Source organism: Macrosteles quadrilineatus, unplaced genomic scaffold (assembly GCF_028750875.1).
Source record: "Macrosteles quadrilineatus isolate MER2022 unplaced genomic scaffold, UCM_ALF_1.0 Scaffold_8__2_contigs__length_117827958, whole genome shotgun sequence".
Lineage (NCBI taxonomy): Eukaryota > Metazoa > Arthropoda > Insecta > Hemiptera > Cicadellidae > Macrosteles > Macrosteles quadrilineatus.
The window spans coordinates 92,688,771-92,712,089 of NW_026542601.1; the positions used below are offsets into that span (position 1 = coordinate 92,688,771).

At 34.0% G+C, this 23,319-nt stretch overlaps 1 protein-coding gene across 1 annotated transcript in view; it reads left to right on the plus strand.

The window, feature by feature from the left end:
* Positions 1-8,720: 8,720 nt before the first annotated feature.
* The window catches only part of LOC129001723 (uncharacterized), a 29,558-nt gene continuing 14,959 nt past the window's right edge, over positions 8,721-23,319 (plus strand). Inside the window, exons 1-2 of the mRNA XM_054429128.1 lie at positions 8,721-8,921; positions 10,308-10,542. Coding sequence (XP_054285103.1) covers positions 8,830-8,921; positions 10,308-10,542 — 327 coding nt within the window. The 5' untranslated portion in view covers positions 8,721-8,829. The remainder of the gene's footprint in view (positions 8,922-10,307; positions 10,543-23,319) is intronic.

Consider the following 23,319-nt stretch of genomic DNA (forward strand, 5'->3'; position numbering starts at 1 on the left):
CATACTTTGGGGACACTCTGCAAATGTCTCAGATGCCCTGATTCTTCAAAAAAAATTAATTAGAACCATTTGTCAAGCCAGGCCTGGAGATCATAGTAGATGTCTTTTCAAACAATTGAAGATTCCTACAATTATTAACTTGTATATTTATCATGTATTAATATTCACAAAAACAAATCTAAATTCTTTTTTTATTAGACGTGAGGTACACAATCACAATACCAGGAATAAAAACAAACTTGAAATCCCGCAACATAGGTTAACAAAGTTTGGAAATTCTTACATGGTAAATTGTGTTAAATTTTTTAATAAGCTTCCCGATAATGCTCACACCACTCCTCTTAAAGGCTTCAAAACCAAGATGTATCAATGGCTTCTAGACAATCCATTCTTTACTATTAATGAGTTTATGGCCACCAACATAGATAATATATTTTAAGTTTTCAAATTAATGATAAGCATTAACTTTTGTTTGTTTGGATGAGGTTTACCAATTTTATTAATTTAATGTTTATGAAGCTGTTGTTTGGGTACTACCCATGTAGCACAGATGGTTGGGCCAACGTTGGCCAACTGTGGGACAGTTGGTCGATGGTTGGTTGGAGCTTCCACAACCAACCAACCGTTGTCCAACTGTATATCTCGTAGTTGGGCCAACCAATATTTACAACTGTGGACCAACATTGGTTCATTGTTAATGAAATACATTAATATGCATTGCTGGGTATCATACATCAAGCCAACCGTTGTCCAACCGTTTTTCACTCCGTTGGACCAACAAAAGATACTTTTGTTGGACCAACGATGGTCCATAGTTGAGTTTACACGACTTTCATTCTCTGGGTCTAGCTTTCACAACATAATTATAATAAAATATCTGGTTTTACAATACCTTTATCAGTTCCAAAAGTTTCCAAAAGTTTTTGGAACTGATAAAGGTATTGTAAAACCAGATATTTTATACAGTTCCGGGGCTACAACAATGAATTTTAATAATTATAATAATGCAAATATTTTTTTAAAATAATATTCTTTAACTTATTTGCAACAATTTAAGGGGAAAGAGTAATTAATCATATAACAGGCAATTATAATAGCATTAATAATCTAACAGTAATTAATTAATATATATTCAAATACCAGTATCCTCTCTAACTAAAAAAAAAAAAAAAAAAACTACTTATGATGCCTTAACAGATTAACAGAATCATATTATACTGTGTAGTATCAAAAATGTTTGAAGTATTGCGACCATTGCAACTGTCGGCTACTCTTTCACCACTTGAAAACTCTCTATATCAACAATCACAGATAGCTCAGTGGTAAAGTAAGAGGCTCATAAGTCGAAGGACCCGGGTTCGAGACCCGTCTGGGCCGAAAAATTTTGTTCTAGCTTTTTTTCAAAATTTGTTTTTATGAACTATTTAATCAATTTACTCAACTAATAATTATGCTTTTCGTACTAAATCTTTATTATTTTGAGTGAAATAAAACGGTTGGTCAATGGTTGGATGGAAAACAGTTTAAAGAGGTGACATTTCTACCGTTGGCCAACTGTGTGGCTCCACAATTTACCAACGTTGGCCCAACCATCTGTGCTACATGGGTAGGCTGGAGTTGCAACTTTAGTTTTAATTTAAATATATTTAGATATTATTGATGATTATTATCGATATTATTGATATTATTTGATGTTATTGACTGTATATATTTATGTTGACCATGCCCATCTCATGTAAAAATGATCCCCTATAAAAAAGTAATTTCTGGCCATGTATGGCCATATCAAAATTCCATATATGTTTTTATAAAGCCATATATGGTTTTTTATGGCCATATATGGAAGCAGATATGGCCAGATGTGGTAGTATCCATATATGGTGGTGTCCATATATGGCCAGATGTGGTAGTATCCATATATGGTGGTGTCCATATATGGTCATATATGTAGTCTATATATAGAATTATTGGCCATATATGGCCATACATGTTTTCTATATATGAAATGATTGTCCATATATGGCCATACATGTTTTCTATATATGAAATTATTGCCCATATATGGCCATAAATATCCTCCATATATGGAATCATGGTCTATATATGGCCATATATGACTCCCAGGTATGGAATTAAATTACTCATATACGGAATAATAATTTTCCATTTATGCTCATGTATAAATGAGTTTTTGGCAATAACTGGAATTATTATAAGGAATTGTTGCCACATCTGGATTTTGTAACTGGACTCCCAAACACTTCTTATAATATATATATAATATTATAAATCTTAAAGTTTGTGAGTTTGTGTATTTTCTTGTTGCTCTCGCAAGCACAAACTACTGATTTGATTGAGTTGAAATGTGGTAAAGTAGGGGGGCAGATAATATAGGCATTTCTCATTTAAAGTAATTAGTAGTAAAGCTATTGCTTTACTACTTTATTAAGTACTTCATTAAGTATCCAGATTTGAACCCAGATGACAAAATCCTGTACATACATCTATTGTACAATTTTATTACAACACAACAAAATCTTAAAACTGACGTATAATTTAAAAATGTAAGTGTAGTAGGCCTAAATAAAGAGAATATTATATTAACAATTAATTAATTGTACTTTTGCTATCAAACAGCCGCAAATATCTATGTCACGTAGTTAGGCTATATTAATAATAACATTCTTCAAATGACATAAAATGTCTAAGAAAATCTTGTTTTACGAGACCAAATACAGCTTCTCTTATTCATAATGGGTTTTGTTAAGTTATCTGACATGAAGCGGTTGTGGTGTAGTGGTTAATGGGGCGAACTCCCACGCTGGAGTCCCGGGTTCGAATCCCAGCCGGGTAATTGAAAATTTTGTTTTGAAATTTTCGAATTAAAAATTTTTATTATGGTTTTAATGCATAGTTTATACCATTTAATGTGAAAATATGTTTAATTGTATTTTTTTTATTTGTATTTATATAATTTATATTTTTTTTATATATTTTTTATTCAAACATTTCCATATATGGGGGATTCCATATATGATCATATCTGGTTATATTTGGTCCAAAACCAAATATAAACAGATAAAAAAATTTTTATATAGCCATATATAAACTTTTTCATAAGGGATCAACGGCAATAAATATCTTATGTCTTATGTCTTATCTTAAACCAAGATTTATATTGAATTTATCATGCTCTGCTTAAAATTCCATTTCATGCTTCAGGAAATACCGTACCGTTACTTTGGTATTATTCGGAGGCCACTTGTTTTCTAGAGGGATTTTTTTTTACCTAAGACAAAAAAAACACATAACTAGAAAGAACATACATTAATTAGCTTACTGTCCAAATATGATTGCAATTGCAATTAGCGGTTTTTGAGTTCTGCCTCCCAGAAGGCAAGATTGAGTTGAACACGTCACCGCCCCTAGCTTCCACACGAACTCCGCCGAGTAGATACTGAGTAAATACTGCACGCTGTAGCGGTTATGTTAGGTTGGGTTTCCTCGTTTCATTATGAATCTAACAATACAACATATGAGTGACGATACCTGAGATACAGGCGGTGACAGGTGATGCGCGCGCTCCGGCCATTGGTCAACGACCTGACCTTGGCCTACTTGGAGGGGATTTGTCGATGGTATGACTCATCTGGTATCATCTGGACTGGGACGGGTGGCGTCGTCCTGTAATCCAGCTACTAGGAGGTCACGAATTGTGGATAATTATAGGAATGCACTGTGGATGGGAAACTCCCTGGTGTGGATTAACGTCCGCACTAGTGAGTATTACGACTATCCGCAGTACTATCCTGATAATAAGACCAATTCGTATATACCAAGGAAAAAATGTGGTTCGGATTCCACTATAAACTGTAGGTCCCTTAGTTGCCATTAGCTGTTTGGGCTATTAATTAACAGCTGTGTCTAAGGAATGTCGGCCTTAGTCACTATGAAGACTACAAGATCACGCCACTCATCCTACACTCATCTCCATTCATACTTGGCTTAAAATACCTACATTGTATGGTCGCCATTTCATAAGAAAGTATTAAAGTATTCCATCCATAACGAAACTAAGAAAGTTCTACAAACATATTTATGACTAGCAGAGTACCCGTCCTTCGTACGGGGTTGGAATATAAGTATAAAATGCTTATTGCAGTTATACTCAAGCTTTGCGTTTGCAATAAGGGAGGAAACAGTTTGATAAAATTTGTTTTTTTAATTTACAGTATTCTATAGTATTACACATCTACCATAGCCATAATGTTCTACCACTTCATCTAAACAACAGAGAAAAATAAATTATCAACAATTTGCAAAATATCACAAAATATTCATGAAATGAAAAACATAAACATAACTGTAAACAATCCTACTTTGACAGTTCTCATTGCGAATCACAGTTTTTTGTTGCTGCTTAGTTCATATTAGCAGTTTTCATAAATGCAAAAAAAATATAGTGCTGCACCCTGTTGGTAAATCTTATAACTTTTTAATGCTTTTCTATATCATAGAACCAACTTTTTTTAGTTGAAACAGCTGACTAAATTCTTTAACTCCCTTTAAATATGAATACTCATAAGGTTAACATGGGGAATTACAGAAACCACTGGGGCGGAGCCTGAAAGGATTTTTGAGATAAGAATATGCCTATATGTTAATCGGGAATGTAAGTTATCATCATGCAAAATTTCAGCCCAATCCGTCCAGTGGTTTATGCGTGATTGAACTTCAAACAAACAAACAAACAAACACACAAAATTTCACATTTATAATATTAGTAAGATAACCCAACCTAACATAACCACCGCAGCACGCTGTATAAGGGTGGCCTCCGGATAATATCAAAGTAGCATTAATACCGTACTTTTACTCTTGGCACAATGGGTTCGGCGCATTCCACTAATGTACTGTTGAAAATTGTATGAAATAATTGATTCATATTTAAAAGTATCTTTTACTAACTAAACTAAATCTGTGTACAACTTGTAAACAAATCAAATATAAACAATAACAATAATCACATAATAATGACATCGATCTGTCCACCTATCATCTACTATATCTATCTATACTATTATAAAGAAAAGGTGGTGTTTGTGTGTTTGTATGAGATAAACTAAGCTACTGAACTGATTGGACTCAAATTGGACAAAAATCAAGCTACCGCTCCGAGGATTAGAACTACCCCCCACCTTCGATATTGAACTAGTATCTGCTCCACGGGCTTTCAAAATTCTGAGGTGAGGGATTTTTAACTTATTTAATACGCAAGCAGGATTTTCTGTGACATTTACTCCTCCGAAACTACTAAACCAATTGGCATGTTTTTTGTGTCATTTTTGGAAAGAGCGTAACGTGAAGTTGTGCAGGAAACTTTCTTTTTAGGGAAATAATTAGGGTGAGGCCCTGGGGCCCTTTACGGGTTCATATTTCTCCATAAGATTCATGGGAAACAGACATTGTTATGTAACTCCAGCTGTTGTCAGAAATTAAAAACGAGAAGAATAACTTATGTTAATTGTAAACATTATGTAATTTACACAACTATGTGTAGTAGGTTTATTTATGCAATTGATTATTGAAGTGAAGAAAAATTCTATAACCATAAGTTATAAAAATTATGTTATTGATATATTTTAATGTAAACAGTAGGGTAATTACAATGTAGGGCATACATTTTTGTAAAAATTTGATTGCTATTTGTTTAAAAAATTCAATCTACTTAACAAGTGTTTGGATTAAGCAGTATGGACTTTTGGTACATCTTCCCGTTGCGAATCACGGGCACAGCAGCTAGTTCCGTTTATTCACTAATTGTAAATCACATTATGGTATTTGGTAAGTGACTGTTTAGTACAATTTTAAAGAAACGTGTCCAATATCATTCAAAACAGTGATTTGGATTGTTTTGTCTAAAAATCTTTCAAAAAGTATAATCCGACGACTAAATAAAATAAATTAATACAAGAAATAGAATAGTTTTACCAACAGCAGAATATTAGTTTGGTTCTCTTTTGTGATTACTACGTGAAATGAAAACAGTATTTAGGTTGGAAATTAAAGGACAATCGCGATCTCGCAACTACGGGAAAGTGAACTGACCTGAGTGAGCCAACACCTCAATAACTGGAATGGTTGATGTGAAAGAAAAATCTAAGAAATTTCAGATTAAGTCCATTCGTAGAAACGTGCGAGGGGATAAACGGGACATCCCTGTATTCTGTTCCCTAATATTTCCTTTAAAGTTCCCAGTACTGACTGTTATGGGGTTGTTTATATTAAACAATTGGCCGAATACTTTGCACCAGGTGTCCACGTCTACATTTTACAACATGCATTTCGTTCAACCTTCCCAGAAATAATTCGCGGTTCGTTCCTGATTGTTTAATAATGAGGCATATTATGCTATTGTTCTAAATACATACGAGAGATATTCAAAAAGGCAAAAACAAAGAAAAAAGTTTTGAGGTAATAACAAGCCTATATTTTAATCAGGAAAGTGTTATCATCATGCCAAATTTCAGCCTAATCCCGATGTGCCCAATGAATTGTTATTGAGTGATTGAACCCCAAACAAACACACAAACATTCATTTGTAATATTAGTAAAGTAGCACTGTACTTCAACGTATGAATCAGGCCGTAACTCAATTGAAATAAACGCTTAGGCCAGTTACATTTTTAACATCCAAATGTAATATTATTTCGCCAAACACCGTTGATCAGTTATTAAACGGAGGCAACTGGTACCAAAAGTCATTATCTTGCGAAAAAAAAGAATTTGTTTTCAAACAAAAATCAGTTTAACAAAAATAAAGGACTTTGGCTTTGACTTTTTTCAGGTTATAATCCTAAGACAAATTTGTATCTAATCGTATAATGAAACTGCTTGATGCATAATTAAGGTTCAAATGAATCAGTAATATTATTTTAACCTATGTAGATACGATATCCTGCACATTGTGAAAATTGTTTAGTCGAGGATACATTTACACATAAACATCATCATTATTTAAATATTTAATTGGCCAACACAAATGTTGTGATTATTGTTTTGAAACTGCTACACATCCGATATCATCAAGTTTAACGTGTCGTTGGATAGGTCGTAACATGTAAATTTGCCATAAAACAAAACACATTTGAAATTCCATCAGGGCTCTGCCCCAGTGGCCTTCAGCCAATTGAAAGCGTCAATATACGTGATTCAATTTATTTCATATCACGGACGATTACTTAATATCAAACATTAGAAATGACAAAATAAATGTAAAAATAAACGGTATCAGCATTCTGAAACATACTTTCTCCCATAAGCTTGTTAACATCCTATATCATGGGAAAGCGGTGATAGTATATAGTTCAAAATCACAAAAGCTGTAATAACTTTTGGACCATAATTGTTACAGCAATGGGGTGTTGTCAACAACCCATTGCTGTAACAATTATGGTCCAAAAGTTAGGTGTTGTACTATTTTTTTAAAACATCATTTGTTTATGTTTATAATCCATACCGGGTCTCTTCTAGTACTCGTGGTCTAATCACAGAATACCGATAATTTCACCCGAATTACCTTTTGAATTCAAGTGAATAAAATTTTCTTTGCGTCTTGCTTTCGCAATCACCATTATAAAATGGCACAAGACTATCCCTGACTATCGCCGGTTTAAATGTATAAAATGCATGCTTTTCACACGTATGTTGCGTGCGCACGTGGTGGTAGGTGCGCATAAAAACTTATATATATATATATATATATATATATTTATATATATATATATTTATACGCCTAATGAAAAAAAAATTGTTTATTCACTGGCAATTAAGTAAAATAACTATTCTATTTTTGTTTTTGGTATACGTTTTTATCATCTCATATTAATACGCGAGGACTGTGTTTTGTGAATGCTACTCCTCCTTTATTTGTGGACAAATTTCAACGTTTAAGGTGTTGGTGTTAAAGGATTCGGACCAATTCGTAGTTTTGCATTAAGGTTTTAGAATTTAAAAGTTCCTACCCTTAAGGGCGTGAGACCCTTTTAAATGTCGGGTTTTCACCATGTTAATAATTGTATTACCCACGTATTACCTATCAATCTTTCTTCCGAAAATAAACTAAAATGTCCAGATATGCTATTTAAGAGTTAGGTACATTAACTTTCTCTAAATTAACTGAATCAAAGTACCAATATATTTAATGCTACAGAATATAAATCCAACCGATTTATTTATTGATAAATCCAACCGCGAGATGGTGGGTTGTCGAGGTGGCACGTTGTCGCCTATGAGCGAGGTGGCGCGTTGACGGCACCGAACACTGAGCGTACACGTCAACCCGCCACCTCGTAAAAGAGTGGTGGCGGGTTGACAGGGTGGCACGTTGTCGCCTACGTACGAGGTGGCGGGTTGCCGACATCGAACATGGAGCTTCACGACAACCCGCCACCTCTGATAAAAACTGGTGTTGGCGTGTTGTCGTGGTGGCATGTTGTCGTGGTGGCTCATTGACTTGAGTGTGTACGACAACCCGCCACCTCGGAAAATTGTGTGGTGGTGGGTTGTCGTGGTGGCCTGTTGTCGAGGTGGTGGGTTGACATGTACGTACACGTCAACCCACCACCTCGGTTTTTTTGTGGTGGCGGGTTGACGCCTCTGACCAAAACACCGAGGTGGCGGTTTGACGTGGTGGCGCATTGACAGCGACCCCTGAGAGTTCAGAGGTTGGTTAAAGCACTTTTTTAAAATTCGACCATTTATACTTGATAGTAATTTTTATTAAATCATTTTGTTGTATTCATATTTTGATCTCGAAAAATTAATGATATGGAAGTAGACAATGTATTGGCGTTGTACGATTTTTTGAATAATACACTGAATCAAGAAAGAAATGTATGCGTTATCAAGTCAAACTTAATGTAAGTACATTTAACAAAAGGGTACAGTTTTTTAACTGGGCTTTGCTAATATGGATTGAAACTATCGAATTGAAAATATTGATTAATAATCGATATTTTAAAATATATCTATTATAAAATTTAACTATCATAACCTAACCTAACCAACCAAACTTGCTGATGGTGGGGTACAGTTTCTTAACTGGGCTATGCTAATATCGAATGAAACTATCGATTCGATTAGTAAATCTTCATGCGATTTTTTCACCATCAGCAAGTTTGGTTGGTTAGGATAGGTTATGATGTTTAATTTTAAAATAGATATATTTAACTTAAAACTATCAATTAATCAATATCTTCAATTCGATAGTTTCAATCGATAGCATAGCCCAGTTAAGAAACTGTACCCCTCGTATATATTATGACACATTGTGTCAATGTTACGTTGAAGGAATGTGATGTTTTAGCTTAACACAACTACCTTTTCCATCGTCCGTAATTTATGAAAAACAGTTTTGTTATTTAAAATTGGGTATAAGACCTATGGCATTTAAAAGCCTTCCACACACATTAAAAATTAGTCTAGATCTGCTTTGTAGAACAAAAACCTGTGATATGCAATGAGAACTGTCAAAGTAGGATTGTTTACATTTACGATTATGTTTTGAATTTCACTAATAATTTTTGATATTTTGAGAATTTTGTATAATTTATTTTCCTCTTTTGTTCAGGTGAAGTGGTGGAACATTATGGCTATGGTAGATGTGTAGGTAATACTATAGTATAGTAGTATACCATAAATTTAAAGAAGCAAATTTTATCAAAATGTGACCTCCCCCATTGCAAATTTGCAAAGCTTGAGTACCCTATAACTGTAATAAGCATTTTATACTTATGTGCCCACCCCGTACAAAGGACAGGTACTCTGCTAGTCTTATAATAATTTTGAGATTTAAAAAAACTCATGCCCTAAACTGGGATCTGATGATTTTCGGTAGCGTCATCACTTAGGCTAGTCTAGAAGCCACTGCCCAACCTTTCTGCTAAAAACTGCAACACTGTCCCCCTCCCATTCTCTTAGCTGATGACGGAAAGCCATCTTGTGTATGGGGACATGTGGAAACGTCAATTCTAACCACATTACAGTGGATATTGATCAGATTGTAGGATTGGTACAAACACTCACACTCAACATTCCTGAAATATGTAGCCTACAAGTATTTCCAGCCTCCAGGCTTAACTGCTTTAGGCCTACTTTGTGAGAGTAGTTTTTCACAAGCAGGAATGTAGCGTACCAGTACCTATTCCATAGCCTCTGAGCCCATTTCATAGCCATTATGAGTTAATACTCTATAAGGTGTTATTAGTCTTCATTTAGCGGTATTCTATAAACTGTCTGCTTTTCAGGCACAAATGTTTGTTAAAGGCAGAGGAAGAAAACTCCACTCTCGATATCAGGTCCATTTGTTGCCGATGGTGCTTAAATCCACTTTCTACGCAGACATGTAATGTGGCGCTTCAACCTCAGAAACAACCAAAAAAGCGGCTTCGTTCATTGATGAAGAAAGATGCTCATTCACTTAATAATTTTCAAGCGAAGTTGATTGAAAAAATTAAGAGTAGACCAGCAACCAATACTATGGTAATTTATGTGTTCCCAATTTTTTTAATTATTACTAGACATTCTAATCAAAATTAGCTATATTTTAGGGTGGAAAAGCGAAATCAGGGAACAATATTCTATGTTATGCATATTTCTCTCTCTTAATACAGTAGTTTTCAACCAAATCTGTCATTATACCTACTCTCTTTTATTGAGCTTATGCTGACCTCAAAAATGATAGGTACCGTAACTCTACAGGGTAGAACTGTTGGATTTCAATACTTCCTTAAACTATAGAATATTGTTTATTCTACTAACCATTAGTTGTTATCACCTTGATATTCAGGTTACTTTGATTTAAATTGTACTAGAGGGCCCATGCTGCTCAGCAGCGTTGAAACAAATATCATATCCAAGAAAAAATTAAATTTATAATTTTTGACGGAGTAATACAGTACCTTGTGTTGTAGATTGAATGAATAAAACCATTATAAACGAAATTACCTTTAGTTAGGCTTTATTGAACATAGAATCTACCATGATATAGAACTAACAATATGAAACAAACTAACATCATAGTAAACAAAAACAACTTCTAAACATTTGAACAGATGTTACAATGCACAGATAGAAAGGAATTATATGACATTCTTCCCCTCCTAGCTGACATAGTCTTTTAGATACAAAGGCGGGTGTTTACTTCTGGAGCTTCTCCTTAGAGCAATCTGGTCCTGATTCAGTCTTTCCTCGTCTTGGAAGATAGGCTCAGGTCCAGCATCAACTTGAGAATTTCTTTCATTTATTTGTAGATTGGTGTTTGAGTCTTCTTCATGTCGTAAATTGGTGTTTGAGTCTTCTTCATGTCGTAGATTGGGATTTGAGTCTTCTTCATGTCGTAGATTGGAGTTTGAGTCTTCTTCATGATGTGACACTTCTCCTACAGGTGCTAATTGCCTGGAACTCACTGTAGTTTCACGGCCATCTGCATATCTTATGTGAGAATACTCAGGATTCCCTTCAAGGAGTAGTACTTCTTCAACGAGTGGTTCGTATTTCGAGCTCCTGACAGGCCGTTTCATGAGCACTGGACCTGGATTCATGAGCCAAGATGGAGTTGTCTTACCATTACTAGATCTTCTAGAAAAGAGAAATAGTCTTTCATGCGGTGTTGTATTTGTTGAAGTACACAATAACGACCGGATAGAGTGCAAAGCTTCTAAATGTACTTTTTCCCAATCAGATATGTCCAGATTTTTACTTTTAAGTGATAGTTCGATTGTCTTCCATATAATACCAACATACCTCTCAGCTTGTCCGTTGCCCTGAGGATTGTAAGCTGTTGTACGACTGGTAGCAACTCCTAGTGAACATAAAAATGATTTTAGTTCTTGAGACATAAAACATGAACCTCTGTCAGAATGAATATAAGCTGGTACTCCAAACATTGAGAAAAGTTCCTTAAGTCTCAGAATAACAGTCCTAGCAGCTGTGTCTTGAGTAGGGAATGTGAATGGAAATCGAGAGTATTCATCTACGACTATTAAAAGATAACGATTTCTACTCTTGGAAGGAAGTGGCCCTTTAAAATCTATATTCAGTCTTTCGAATGGTTGAGTAGCTTTAATAAGTTGTCCTTCATGTTTGTGGAATCGAGGTTTTACCTCTAAGCAGGTTCGACAGGAGGAAGTTACTTTTCTGATCTCATCCAGTGAATAAGGCAAGTTTTTACTCCGAGTCCAATGATACATTCGAGACACTCCTGGATGACATAAAGCGTCATGTAGTGATACAAGGTTTGATAAACTTCCTTCCATCGATGAACACACCCTGGATAAAGCATCTGCTGTTTTGTTCTCTTTTCCAGCTCTGTAAATGATCTCATACTTATAACAGGATAACTCAATTCTCCATCTCATTATTTTATCATTCTTGATTTTGCTTGCATTCCGATCACTGAACATGAATGCTACAGATCGTTGGTCTGTTATAAGGCGAAAGTGTCTGCCTATGAGATAGTGCCTCCATTTTCTTAACGCTTCAACTATTGCATATGCTTCTTTCTCAATAGATGAATGTTTCTGTTCTGAGTTAGTAAGTGTTCTAGAGAAAAACGCTACGGGTCTACCATCAATAGTCAAAGCTGCTCCTATTGCATGATTTGATGCATCAGTTTCAACTGTTAACAACCCATCACAGTCAATCGAAGAAGTTACTGCATTAACAATGTCTTGTTTAAGTCTTTGGAATATACATTTAGCTTCTTCATTCAGTGGAAATGAACTACTGTTTAAACAGCTCACCTTCTCAGAAAATTTAGGAATGAATTGTGAATAGTGGGAGAACATACCAAGAGCTCTGTGAAGAGAGTTTGAGTTGGTTGGAATGGGAAGATCTCGAAGTGGTTGCAGACGATCTGGATCTGGTCTTATTGATTTATGACTGATTACATAACCTAATAGATGGATCATGGCTGTAGAAAACTTGCATTTATGTTTGTTCAAGGTAAGATTATATTTGGAAACAGCTTTCATAAAATTGCTCAAGTTCCTGTCATGTTCAGCCTGATCATTGCCACAGATTGTTATATCATCCAGATAGACCTGAACACCTTCAAGTTTTTCATAAGTGATTATGTTGGTTAACGTATGTTGAAAAGCAGGGACACCATTACGAACTCCAAAAGGCACTCGTGTGAATTGGTACAAATTCCCGCAAGCTTCAAATGCCGTGTAAGGTTTGTCATTTTCTGTTATTGGGATTTGATGATAGGCACTCTTAAGATCAATAGAACTATAAACTTTGTATGAAACTACTTTGTTGACTATGTCATCAATCCTAGGGAGTGGAAATGCATCAAGTTCTGTAAAACGATTAATTGTCTGTGAATAATCAACAACCATTCTCCGTTTGTGGTTATCTGATGAAACAACAAGGACTTGTGCTCTCCATGGAGACCTGCTTTCTTCAATAATACCCTCTTTTAACAGTAATTGAATTTCACTTTCAATAAACTGTTCGTCAATTGCTGAGTGCCTTCGAGATTTTGTTGCAATAGGCTTACAATCTGGAGATAGATTACGAAATAGTTCTACTGGCTCAACATTAGCTAAAGCCACACTACATATGTTGAGAGGCGACTCTTTTCCTCCAAATTGTACTTGTAAACTTGAGTGTCTTTTTAGAATGTCATGTCCTATAATAATGTCAGAACATAAGTTTGTAAGTACGCTGAAGACCACATTCTTGTAAGTATGATCTTGTAATTTAAGATTGATTTTACAGTACCCTTTTATTGAAGAACGCAGAGTTGTGGAAGCCATTGATACCTCTCCCCCATTACATGGAATGACAGGGATGTTGAATCTAAGTGCTGAGCTTTGATTGATAAAACTACCAGAACTACCAGTATCTATAAGAGCGTATGCATCGACTCCATTTAATTGTACTGGGACTACAGCTTTAATCAAACACGATGGTACTGAGGCAATACAATTTGACTGATGGACTGATGCCTTTACTGTAGAAGTTGGTGTTTTGGATTTTTTACATACCTTTTGGTAATGACCTTTAATGCCGCATCCTCTGCATATAGCTTCTTTAGCTGGACAAACAGCTCTATTGTGTTTCTTAAAGCCGCAGAAGTAACATGTCTGATTGAGTGAACACGCTATATTTTCTTGAGATGGATACGATTCTGGCTTGGCAGCAGAAGGTGTTGGATCAGGACTGGACAAGTATGGATTCTTTTCAGTGATAGGTTTTGAGGCTGCAGCGTTGATTGTTGGTAAGCACTTGTCTAAGTTGTACTGTTCAGAGTGATATTTAGCAAGTTCGAGTGATTTGGCTTGAGAAACTGCTTCATCTAAAGACAAAGTAGAGCTTTCCAACAACCGTTGACGAATGTGAGGTACTAGCAAGCCATCAATGAATGTGTCTCTGATATATTCATCTCTACTTGATACAGCATTGACAGCTTTAAAGTTACAATCTTTGGAAAGTCGCTTCAGAGATTCTACGTATGTATCAATTTCTACGTATGACGTGCATAAATTTCATTGACAGGTTTCAAGTACAACCTTTTTAACACATCAATTGCTTGTTTGTATGTTTCACAGTCATTTACATATTCATAAACGGATGGTGAAATGAAATTGGTTAATACTTTAAGCCTCAATTCTTCACTGATTTTACTAGTTTCAATAAAGTTTTCAAAAGTGTGAAACCAGTGTTTCCAATCTTGACTTCATTGACTTCATTAGGATTGGCATTAAATCTTTCAGGTCTGAGTATCCGTTCCAAGAAAAAAGATTGATGTATATTTTAATAAAATCTTCTATGTTCAATAAATTGTTGTAGATTGAATGAATAAAACCATTATAAACGAAATTACCTTTAGTTAGGCTTTATTGAACATAGAATCTACCATGATATAGAACTAACAATATGAAACAAACTAACATCATAGTAAACAAAAACAACTTCTAAACATTTGAACAGATGTTACAATGCACAGATAGAAAGGAATTATATGACACCTTGGTATTTTGATTCTTGAACTTTTAAGTGATTCAAACGATCAATAGCTCAAATTAAAGCCTATAACTTACTGATCATCATCAAAAACAAACAATACAGGAGGTATTGATTTTTAATCATAGAAAACCATATAAAAAATAATTTTTATGTTGGTTATTCACCTTGCGTTTGCTGGAAACTTGTCTGATTTGAATAACTAATAACTTAGGATAAATGAAAGCCGGTATTTCACTGAAGGTTCTTAGGCCAAAATATATAGGATTAGGGCCTATACAGTGTGATTGAAAAGTCCCGGAACGGTGTAATATATCTTTTATAAGTCATAATATACTATTATAGATAAAGGAATGAAACTTGGTAAATCAATTAGGTAAATCAATTATAGCGATAAATGTCTTCTCTTTTAAGCTGTTATTACTTTTTTATCCCTTAAGGCCACGAGGAGTCAGACAAAATTCTTCAATAGCAGCAAAGGTCAAGTTTGGTATCAAGGTAAAGGTATCTGTTAATAAAACACAATGCCACAAACCCGAACTGAAACGGACAATGGAGTAAAAAAGACAGCTGTTCAAAGATTCCTTGAATTTGCAAAGCTTATTATATAACTGTGGGGCGCCCGCTAGAAGTCGGAAGAAAATCATAAACGTAAGCATAGGTCGATATGCAGATCACATTAAAGGTATTTATAAGTAGAATACAATGCCGCAAATTTGGGCTCAAAATAACAACTGGGTAAAAAATGGCCTTCGTTTAAAGATTCAAAATGGCAGATTCAAGAAATGTTTGAATGGCTGCCACTTTTGACTGAGTTGTCCGTTTGAGTTAGGGTTTGCGGCAATGCGTTTTACTAAGTTAAATAAGACCTTTAATTTGATACCAAACTTGACCTATGCTGCAATTTGAGAATTTTGTCTTACTCCTCACGGGCCCCTTAAGAGGTAAAAAAGTAATAATAGCTTGAAAGAGTAGACATGGTTATTATTTATGTGCCAAATTTTATTACTTTATCTAAAAAAGTAATAATAGCTTGAAAGAGTAGACATGGTTATTATTGATGTGCCAAATTTTATTACTTTATCTATAATGTTAAAAAACATATTACACCATTCCGGGACTTTTCAATCACACTGTATAATTATAACTGGTGAAATAAATCTTAAATTGAAGCAAGCATTTGAAAATAAATCAAATTTTTTTTTGGTCGAGTAATACAGTAGATGATGCTTGATGTGAAATCTGTGCGTGCATACCTTCAATTTGAGACCTCAATCATAACAAAACCGGTCCGGTAGATGAACCTAACAAACTCGGAAAAGAAAAACCAAATTTTACTGCCATAAGAAATACATGGGGGAGCAAATTTTGTTTATGTAACCCGAGTGGGACTGTAGATAAATATATGCCGATGCTTGATGTGAAATCTCTGTGTGCAAACCTTCAATTTGAGACATCAATCATGAACATCGACATGGAAAGCCGTCACACATCGACCAAACCGACCGTCGACATAATACCGAACTGTCTTGGCGATTGCAGCAAATGCTTACATATTTTGGCGTGATGCAAGTAACAAAACTAGTGGGCAACACTTGGTTGATGAGAATTCGGACTAAAGACAGAAGTAAAAAAACCTTTACTGTCATAAAAAGAGTCCAAATGCTATAAAATTTATTTAACAACTTTCATACCAATAAATTTTTTTTTAATAACCTGAGTAGTACCATAAAACCATAAAAATAACCATAAAACTTATGGTTTTATAAGTTGGAGATGATTTTATGGAGAATTGAAATGAAATTGAAAATTTTCATATATGTGTATTTGTGATTGAAAGTTGAGGGTTGGTGTTTGTTATTGAAAGTGAAAGAGAGAATGAAAGAGAGAGAGAGAATGAAAGAGAAAATGTAGGAGGAAGATGGTAATGAAAGAGAGAGGGATAGAGAATGTTTGGGGGTGGGAGTGATAGAGAGAGAGAGAGTGAAAGAGAAAATGGGGGAGGTAGAGGGGTATTGAAAAGAGAGAAAGAGAATGTGAGTTGGGAGTGAGAGTGAGAGAGAGAGAGTGAAAGAGAAAATGGGGGAGGAAGAGGGGTATTGAAAGAGAGAGATAGAGAGAGAGAGGGGAGATAGAGGAGTGATAGTGAGTGAGAGAGAGAGAATGAGAGTGAGATGGTGATTGTTCATGATGATGTCATTGTGTTATGTGTGTGTGTGTGTTTTTATTTTTATTACTGCTTTATTCTGTATTACTTGGTATAGTTTATTATCAATTACTCTGTTATAGGTGTTGTACATTTTAATGGATAGTAGTATGTTTTTATAGTTTGTAAAATTAAAAGATTTGGGTAAATTCTTTAGTCGTGGTATGGTATCTTTCAATGTCCTGTACCCGTATGTTTTACTTCTTACTGTAACGAATTCTAGAATGGGATTATTAGGAGATGTATCTTTGAATTTACCTAAGAGAGTATTAGAAATGAAATGTTGATCTTTTGTAAATGAAGTAGTATCAGTGAATACTTGTATTGCAAATGAATCGTTGTCTGTGTATATTAAATTGAACGGTGGGAAGTACTTTTTCAAGTTATTGTAATACATATGGTACATGTATCTCTTACTTAGATCTAGTATTGAAAATCCTACAGGTATGGGTTTCTTGCACTGGACCCTTTTCTTTTTCATGAATATTATATAATTGTTTTCATTTAGAATTAGTCTGTCTATGAACGTTGGTTGTTTTATTAAGTACATGAGTTTCTTAGTGTTGTTGTACAGGAAGTATTTGTTTAGGTTTTCAGTTACTTTTTCTATTGATTTGCCATAGATTAAGTTCGATTGCAGTTTAAAGAAATTTGAGAGGGTTTTGTCATGTGAGTAGGTTGTTCGTAATTGGGTGTTTATGTCTATGTAGGGTTTTAACCAACATGATTGGTTAAATGAAATTACTCTATGGACTTTCTCTAGTATCATGCCCATTGACAGAGCTTGTTCTAAGGTCTTGTAATGGATCACGTAATGTTTTCTATCTTTGAAAGAAGATATTAATGTTCCTGTACCTTCATCGTGGTAAGGGCACAGTGGATAGTCTATGTGATTGGTATTGTAAGGGTATTTTAAATCTACTTCTAAAATGTAACCTGTACCATTGGTAGTATTATTGGTGGTGTTAAATGTTGATGGTGAAATCCATTTGAAATTGTCAAGTGGAAGTGGTTCTGTTGACATTATAGTGGCGTATAGACCTATTATATCGTAAAAGTATATAAATGAATCTGGTTCTGAGGCATTATAGTTTGGAAGAGTGTGGTGGTTTGATTTTGCATAGCTTTTAATTGCGGATGTATATCCACCTCTTATTCCTTTCATTATCATGTTGTACATGTCTATGTCGTTTAAAAGTTCTATTTGGACTTTAGTGACTTTGAGCATGACGTCGAAACAGTAAGAACCTATTGTCAGGTAGTGGAAGATGTCAAGGTTATAGTTCTCTATACATATTGATCGTATAGATTCTAGTTGATGGAATGGTATATCATCGGGGATGAATTGGAAGAAATCTAAAAACTTCATTGTCGTGTTCTTGATTCTTTTTGTTATGCACAAGAACTTCTCTATCTGTCCCTTGAATGGGATGAATTTTATGTTTGCATTGACACTGGTGAAGTAGTTTAACAGTTCTATTCCGAAATCTTTAATTATTATAGGAACAAAGTGTGGTAGACGATAGTTAAAGTTACATGATGAATGGGCGTACCCTCTTACTTTTCCATTTACGTGATTATGGTCAAGGACGTAGTCGTCGTCAAGAATATGACCACATATGTGACAGGTGTCATTGATTTGTGGTTTGGGAGGATACCAGTTAGGAGGGATATTTCTTTTATATATCCTTCCTATTGATTCACATTCACTTTCTAATGATATCATGAATGTGGATATGTCTGGAAAAGTAAGTGTACGTATTATTTTACTTGATTCATCCATGATATTGTATGTGAGACTTTCTATTGAGTATGTACCTATACGATGAGTGAACGATGTATTTGGATTTGGTTCACAGGTATCCTCTTTGACTAACTTACTTTTTATGTCACAGTAAATGACAAAGGGTATCTTCAACTGTTTGTGGTAATTTTTAAAGAACAGTTTGGTACCAGTCTTTGGTAGTGTGACAATTGGATCTGAGGGAGTTGTTGCACAGACGGTTTCATGATTCAGAAGATGGAGTTTTTTATAGAAATGTTTGAAACACTGTCTACAAATGTACAGTCTAGATGATGTTTTCACTAATTGTTTACCTATGAATGCTTCAAAATTTCTTATCCACATGTAATGGTTACTCTACAATAGTATATCTCAATGATCATGTTTTCTTTGGGGTGTCACTTTAAGGGGAATTATTTTTTATTCTTACTGTCTAGTGTGTAGACGTTAATTGATATATTATTTATGGTTTCAAATACTTGTATCTCGTCAAGTTTAACAGGAAAGGAAATACACCAGTTATAACGATTACTTATAGATACATATTTGAAGTAATTTAAAATGTTGTGGTAATCTTTTTTAGCATCTGCTAATAGTTTACCCATTATGGCTATTTTGAAACATATGTTGTTATTACTACAACATTTAGTTTTCATACTACTTGTACGAAAAGGGTTTACAAGAGATTTTTTACCATTTATGAAAGAGGGTAGTTTGATTCTTTTGTAACAGTGTGATCCCCAAACTGGTTCATATCTGTTTATGCGAAGTTCAAGTTTGACTATCGTGTAAATTGCCCAACCTGATCCACGTATTTCTAAATTAGATTTTTCCAGTAATAACTTTTCTATATTACTTGTATATTGTTGATTTAAATCAGTTAAACTGAAAACTGTTACGTTTTGAGTTTTAAAACTTTTTGTTTGTAACTCATCTTCAGATTTTGAAAACTTACATTCTAACAACATGTTGTATTTTATACTTCCATGTATTTGTTGATAGTGTTTTAGTTGGTAAATTACATTATCTCTCAACCACTCCATATAAGTTTTAATACAAATGAAACCATTTGGATTACCAGCTTTTAGAGTAACAAGTCTACATTTGGCAGCTGATTCAACTTCTAAAAAATGGTTTTCAATATTTGATTTACTAACTTTAATACATTAGGTCTACTGAATAATTTAAAACTTGTTAGTCATGTTAATGTTTGTTGTTTACCTTGTGTTTACTTGAAAGTCATCTGATTTAAAAACTTGATAGCCATGATAACTTGATTCATAATGAAAGCCAATATTTAACTAAAAATTTTTAGACCAAAATATATAGAATTATAAACTTATAACTGGTAAAATGTATCTTAAATTGAAATAAGTATTAAAAAATGAATCAAATTATATTTTTTGGTTAAAGAAATACGATAGGTAAACATTTGCCAATGTTTGATATTAAATCTTTGTGTGCATACTTTTAATTTGGGACTTTAAACATGAAAATTGGTCAGGTAGAAGAGCTAAACAAACTTGAAAAAAAGAAATTAAATTTAACTTATATATGAACTAGCTGACCCGGCGAACTTCGTATCGCCTAAGTTATAGGTTTCCCCTAAGACAGACCGATGGAAAGAAAGTACCGTTACGTTTAATTTTCAAGATGATCTCGTTCGCATCGCTCAATCACGTCCTGGTTGAAGTTCGTTCGCTACGCTCACTCACCTTGGGTTGGAGCTCGTTCGCTACGCTCACTCACCTTTAGGTTGGAGCTCGTTCGCTGCGCTCACTTGCCTTCAGGTTAGCTCGTTCGCTACGCTCACTCGCCTCCAGGTTGAAGTTCGTTCGCTACGCTCACTCACCTTTTGGTTGCAAATTAGCTGTTATCATAAATGTAAAAGAAATAATAGTGCTGCACCCTGTTGGTAATCCTTGTAACTTTAATGCTATTGAACATCATAGAACAGAACCAACTTGTTTAATTGAAACAGCTGTTAAGATTCATTAATTCCATTTCTCATAAGGTTAACATGGGAAACTCCAGAGCCACTGGGGCGGAGCCCTTTTAAGAATTTCGAAACGGGAAATAGTTTACGTCCGATTCGCATACCTATAGAATTTACACACCAAATTTCATAACGATCGGTGAAGTCGTTCCGGAGGAGTTTGCAGACAAACACTGTGACACGAGAATTTTATATATTAGATTATATGGGACAGTAGATTTTGTATACTTAAACCAAGTGAGATTATAGATTAATATATGCCGATGTTTAATGATGAATCTATGCTTGTATACCTTTAATTTAAGACCTAATCATGAAATCGGTCATGTAGCAGAGCCAAACAAATTCAAAAAGAAAAACAATTATTTATAAATAGATACTTATTTTGATATCTCTAATGTTGTACACTTTAAAGAACAACCATAAATATTATTTTGTAGCCCTAAACAAATTAAATTTAGTAATTTGTTTTGTTAAACCATAATTTAAATTATAACAAAATTTTTTGTTGTAGGTTGAAACAGTAAAATAATGGATACAATATTAACTTACCACAGAAATCTTTCTTGTCCAATATGTGGGCAAGGTTTTTTAACCAGATCGACTATGAAGATGCACTTATTTATTACACACTGGAGAGAAACCCTTCAAATGTTGTACATGTGAAAAAACATTATTCAAACTAGATGAAGTAAAAAGTCATCTTCAAATTCACACAACAGAGAAACCTTATAAATGTACCTTATGTCTAAAATCCTTTGTACAAAGAAGTAATTTGAATGCACATGCAATGGTACATACAGGGGAGAAACCCCATAAGTGCAAAGTATGTGAAAAATCCTTTACAAGAAAATCCTGTTTGAAGAGACATATAGTTAGTCATACCAATGATAAACCTTATACATGTACCATATGTGGAAAATCCTTTAAACTAAAAGGTTATTTGAATGCACATACAATGATTCATACAGGAGAGAAATCCTATAAGTGCAAGATATGTGGTCACGGTTTTTTAAGAAAGGCAGAGATGAATAACCATACAAAGGTTCATACAGAAGAGAAATGTTACACTTGTAATACATGTGAAAAATCCTTTACACAAAAATATAGTTTGATCAACATATAAAGCTCCATACAAAAGAGAACTGTTACACTTGTATAACATGTGGAAAATCCTTTGCACGAAAAACAAATTTGATTAGACATGAATTGGTCCATATAGAGGAGAAATGCGATAAATGTACATGTGGAAAGAATTTTAAAACAGTTGCTCAATTGAAGTCACATTCATTGGTTCATACAGATGAGAGACCTTATAATTGTACTATTTGTGGAAAACATTTTAAAAGAAATAGTGATTTGACGTCACATACAGTGATTCATGCAAACGAGAAACCATATAGATGTGCAATATGTGGAAGAACCTTTACGAGAGCATACAGTATGAAGAGACATATATTACGTTACATGTAAAAGTTTTAAAATGTATCCATTAAAAATTTCACATGGATAAATGTTTTTAAAACCAAAAGAAATAAATATTTTTAAATATTGAGGTGTTTACTATTTTCTAATCTATTCAATTTACAAAATAAATTTTAACTACATTATACTTCTGTTTTTTGCTTCATACTTATATATTTTGCTACTATTATTTACTTAGGATACAAAAAGTATTCATGTCTACATTTTATATAGTATTGTAAAATCTAAAACCATTTTGAACTGTATTTTGTAGTGAAGATTAAGTGCAGTAATTCCTTATCATGCAGTTGTAGTGAACAAATCAGTTTATCGGAGCTCCTGCCGATAGCGCTCTAACCTAGAAATCACCTGTCAGTGTATAGTTGCTGTCTCTAACTGAGTGTATTAATACCAATTTGTTTGTATTCTTTTATTTGAATTATTCTTTGTCATCATTCCTTGACAATACTTTCCTTCACTAATATGTAATCAGCATATAAAATCAAATATTTTCATTTTACATTTCAAATTATTTTATTATTTTTAGAATTTAGTTCATGATTTTATCTTGAATATAGCTAAACAATTTTCTGAAATACAGTCCTACAATTTTATCTTAAAATAACTAAAAAGTTTGGCATTTATTCTATAGTGTAGCGATGTAATAGTTGGATAGTAACCAATACATTTTATCCTTGTTGACTTTTATCTATGTTCGGGTGCTGAACATTCTATATATTCCACATTGAAACTTGACGAATACCATTGATGGTAGGCTGCACCACTGGCTGGCAGAGCAATAGTTTTGTCTGACAATAAACATAGATTATGATGAAT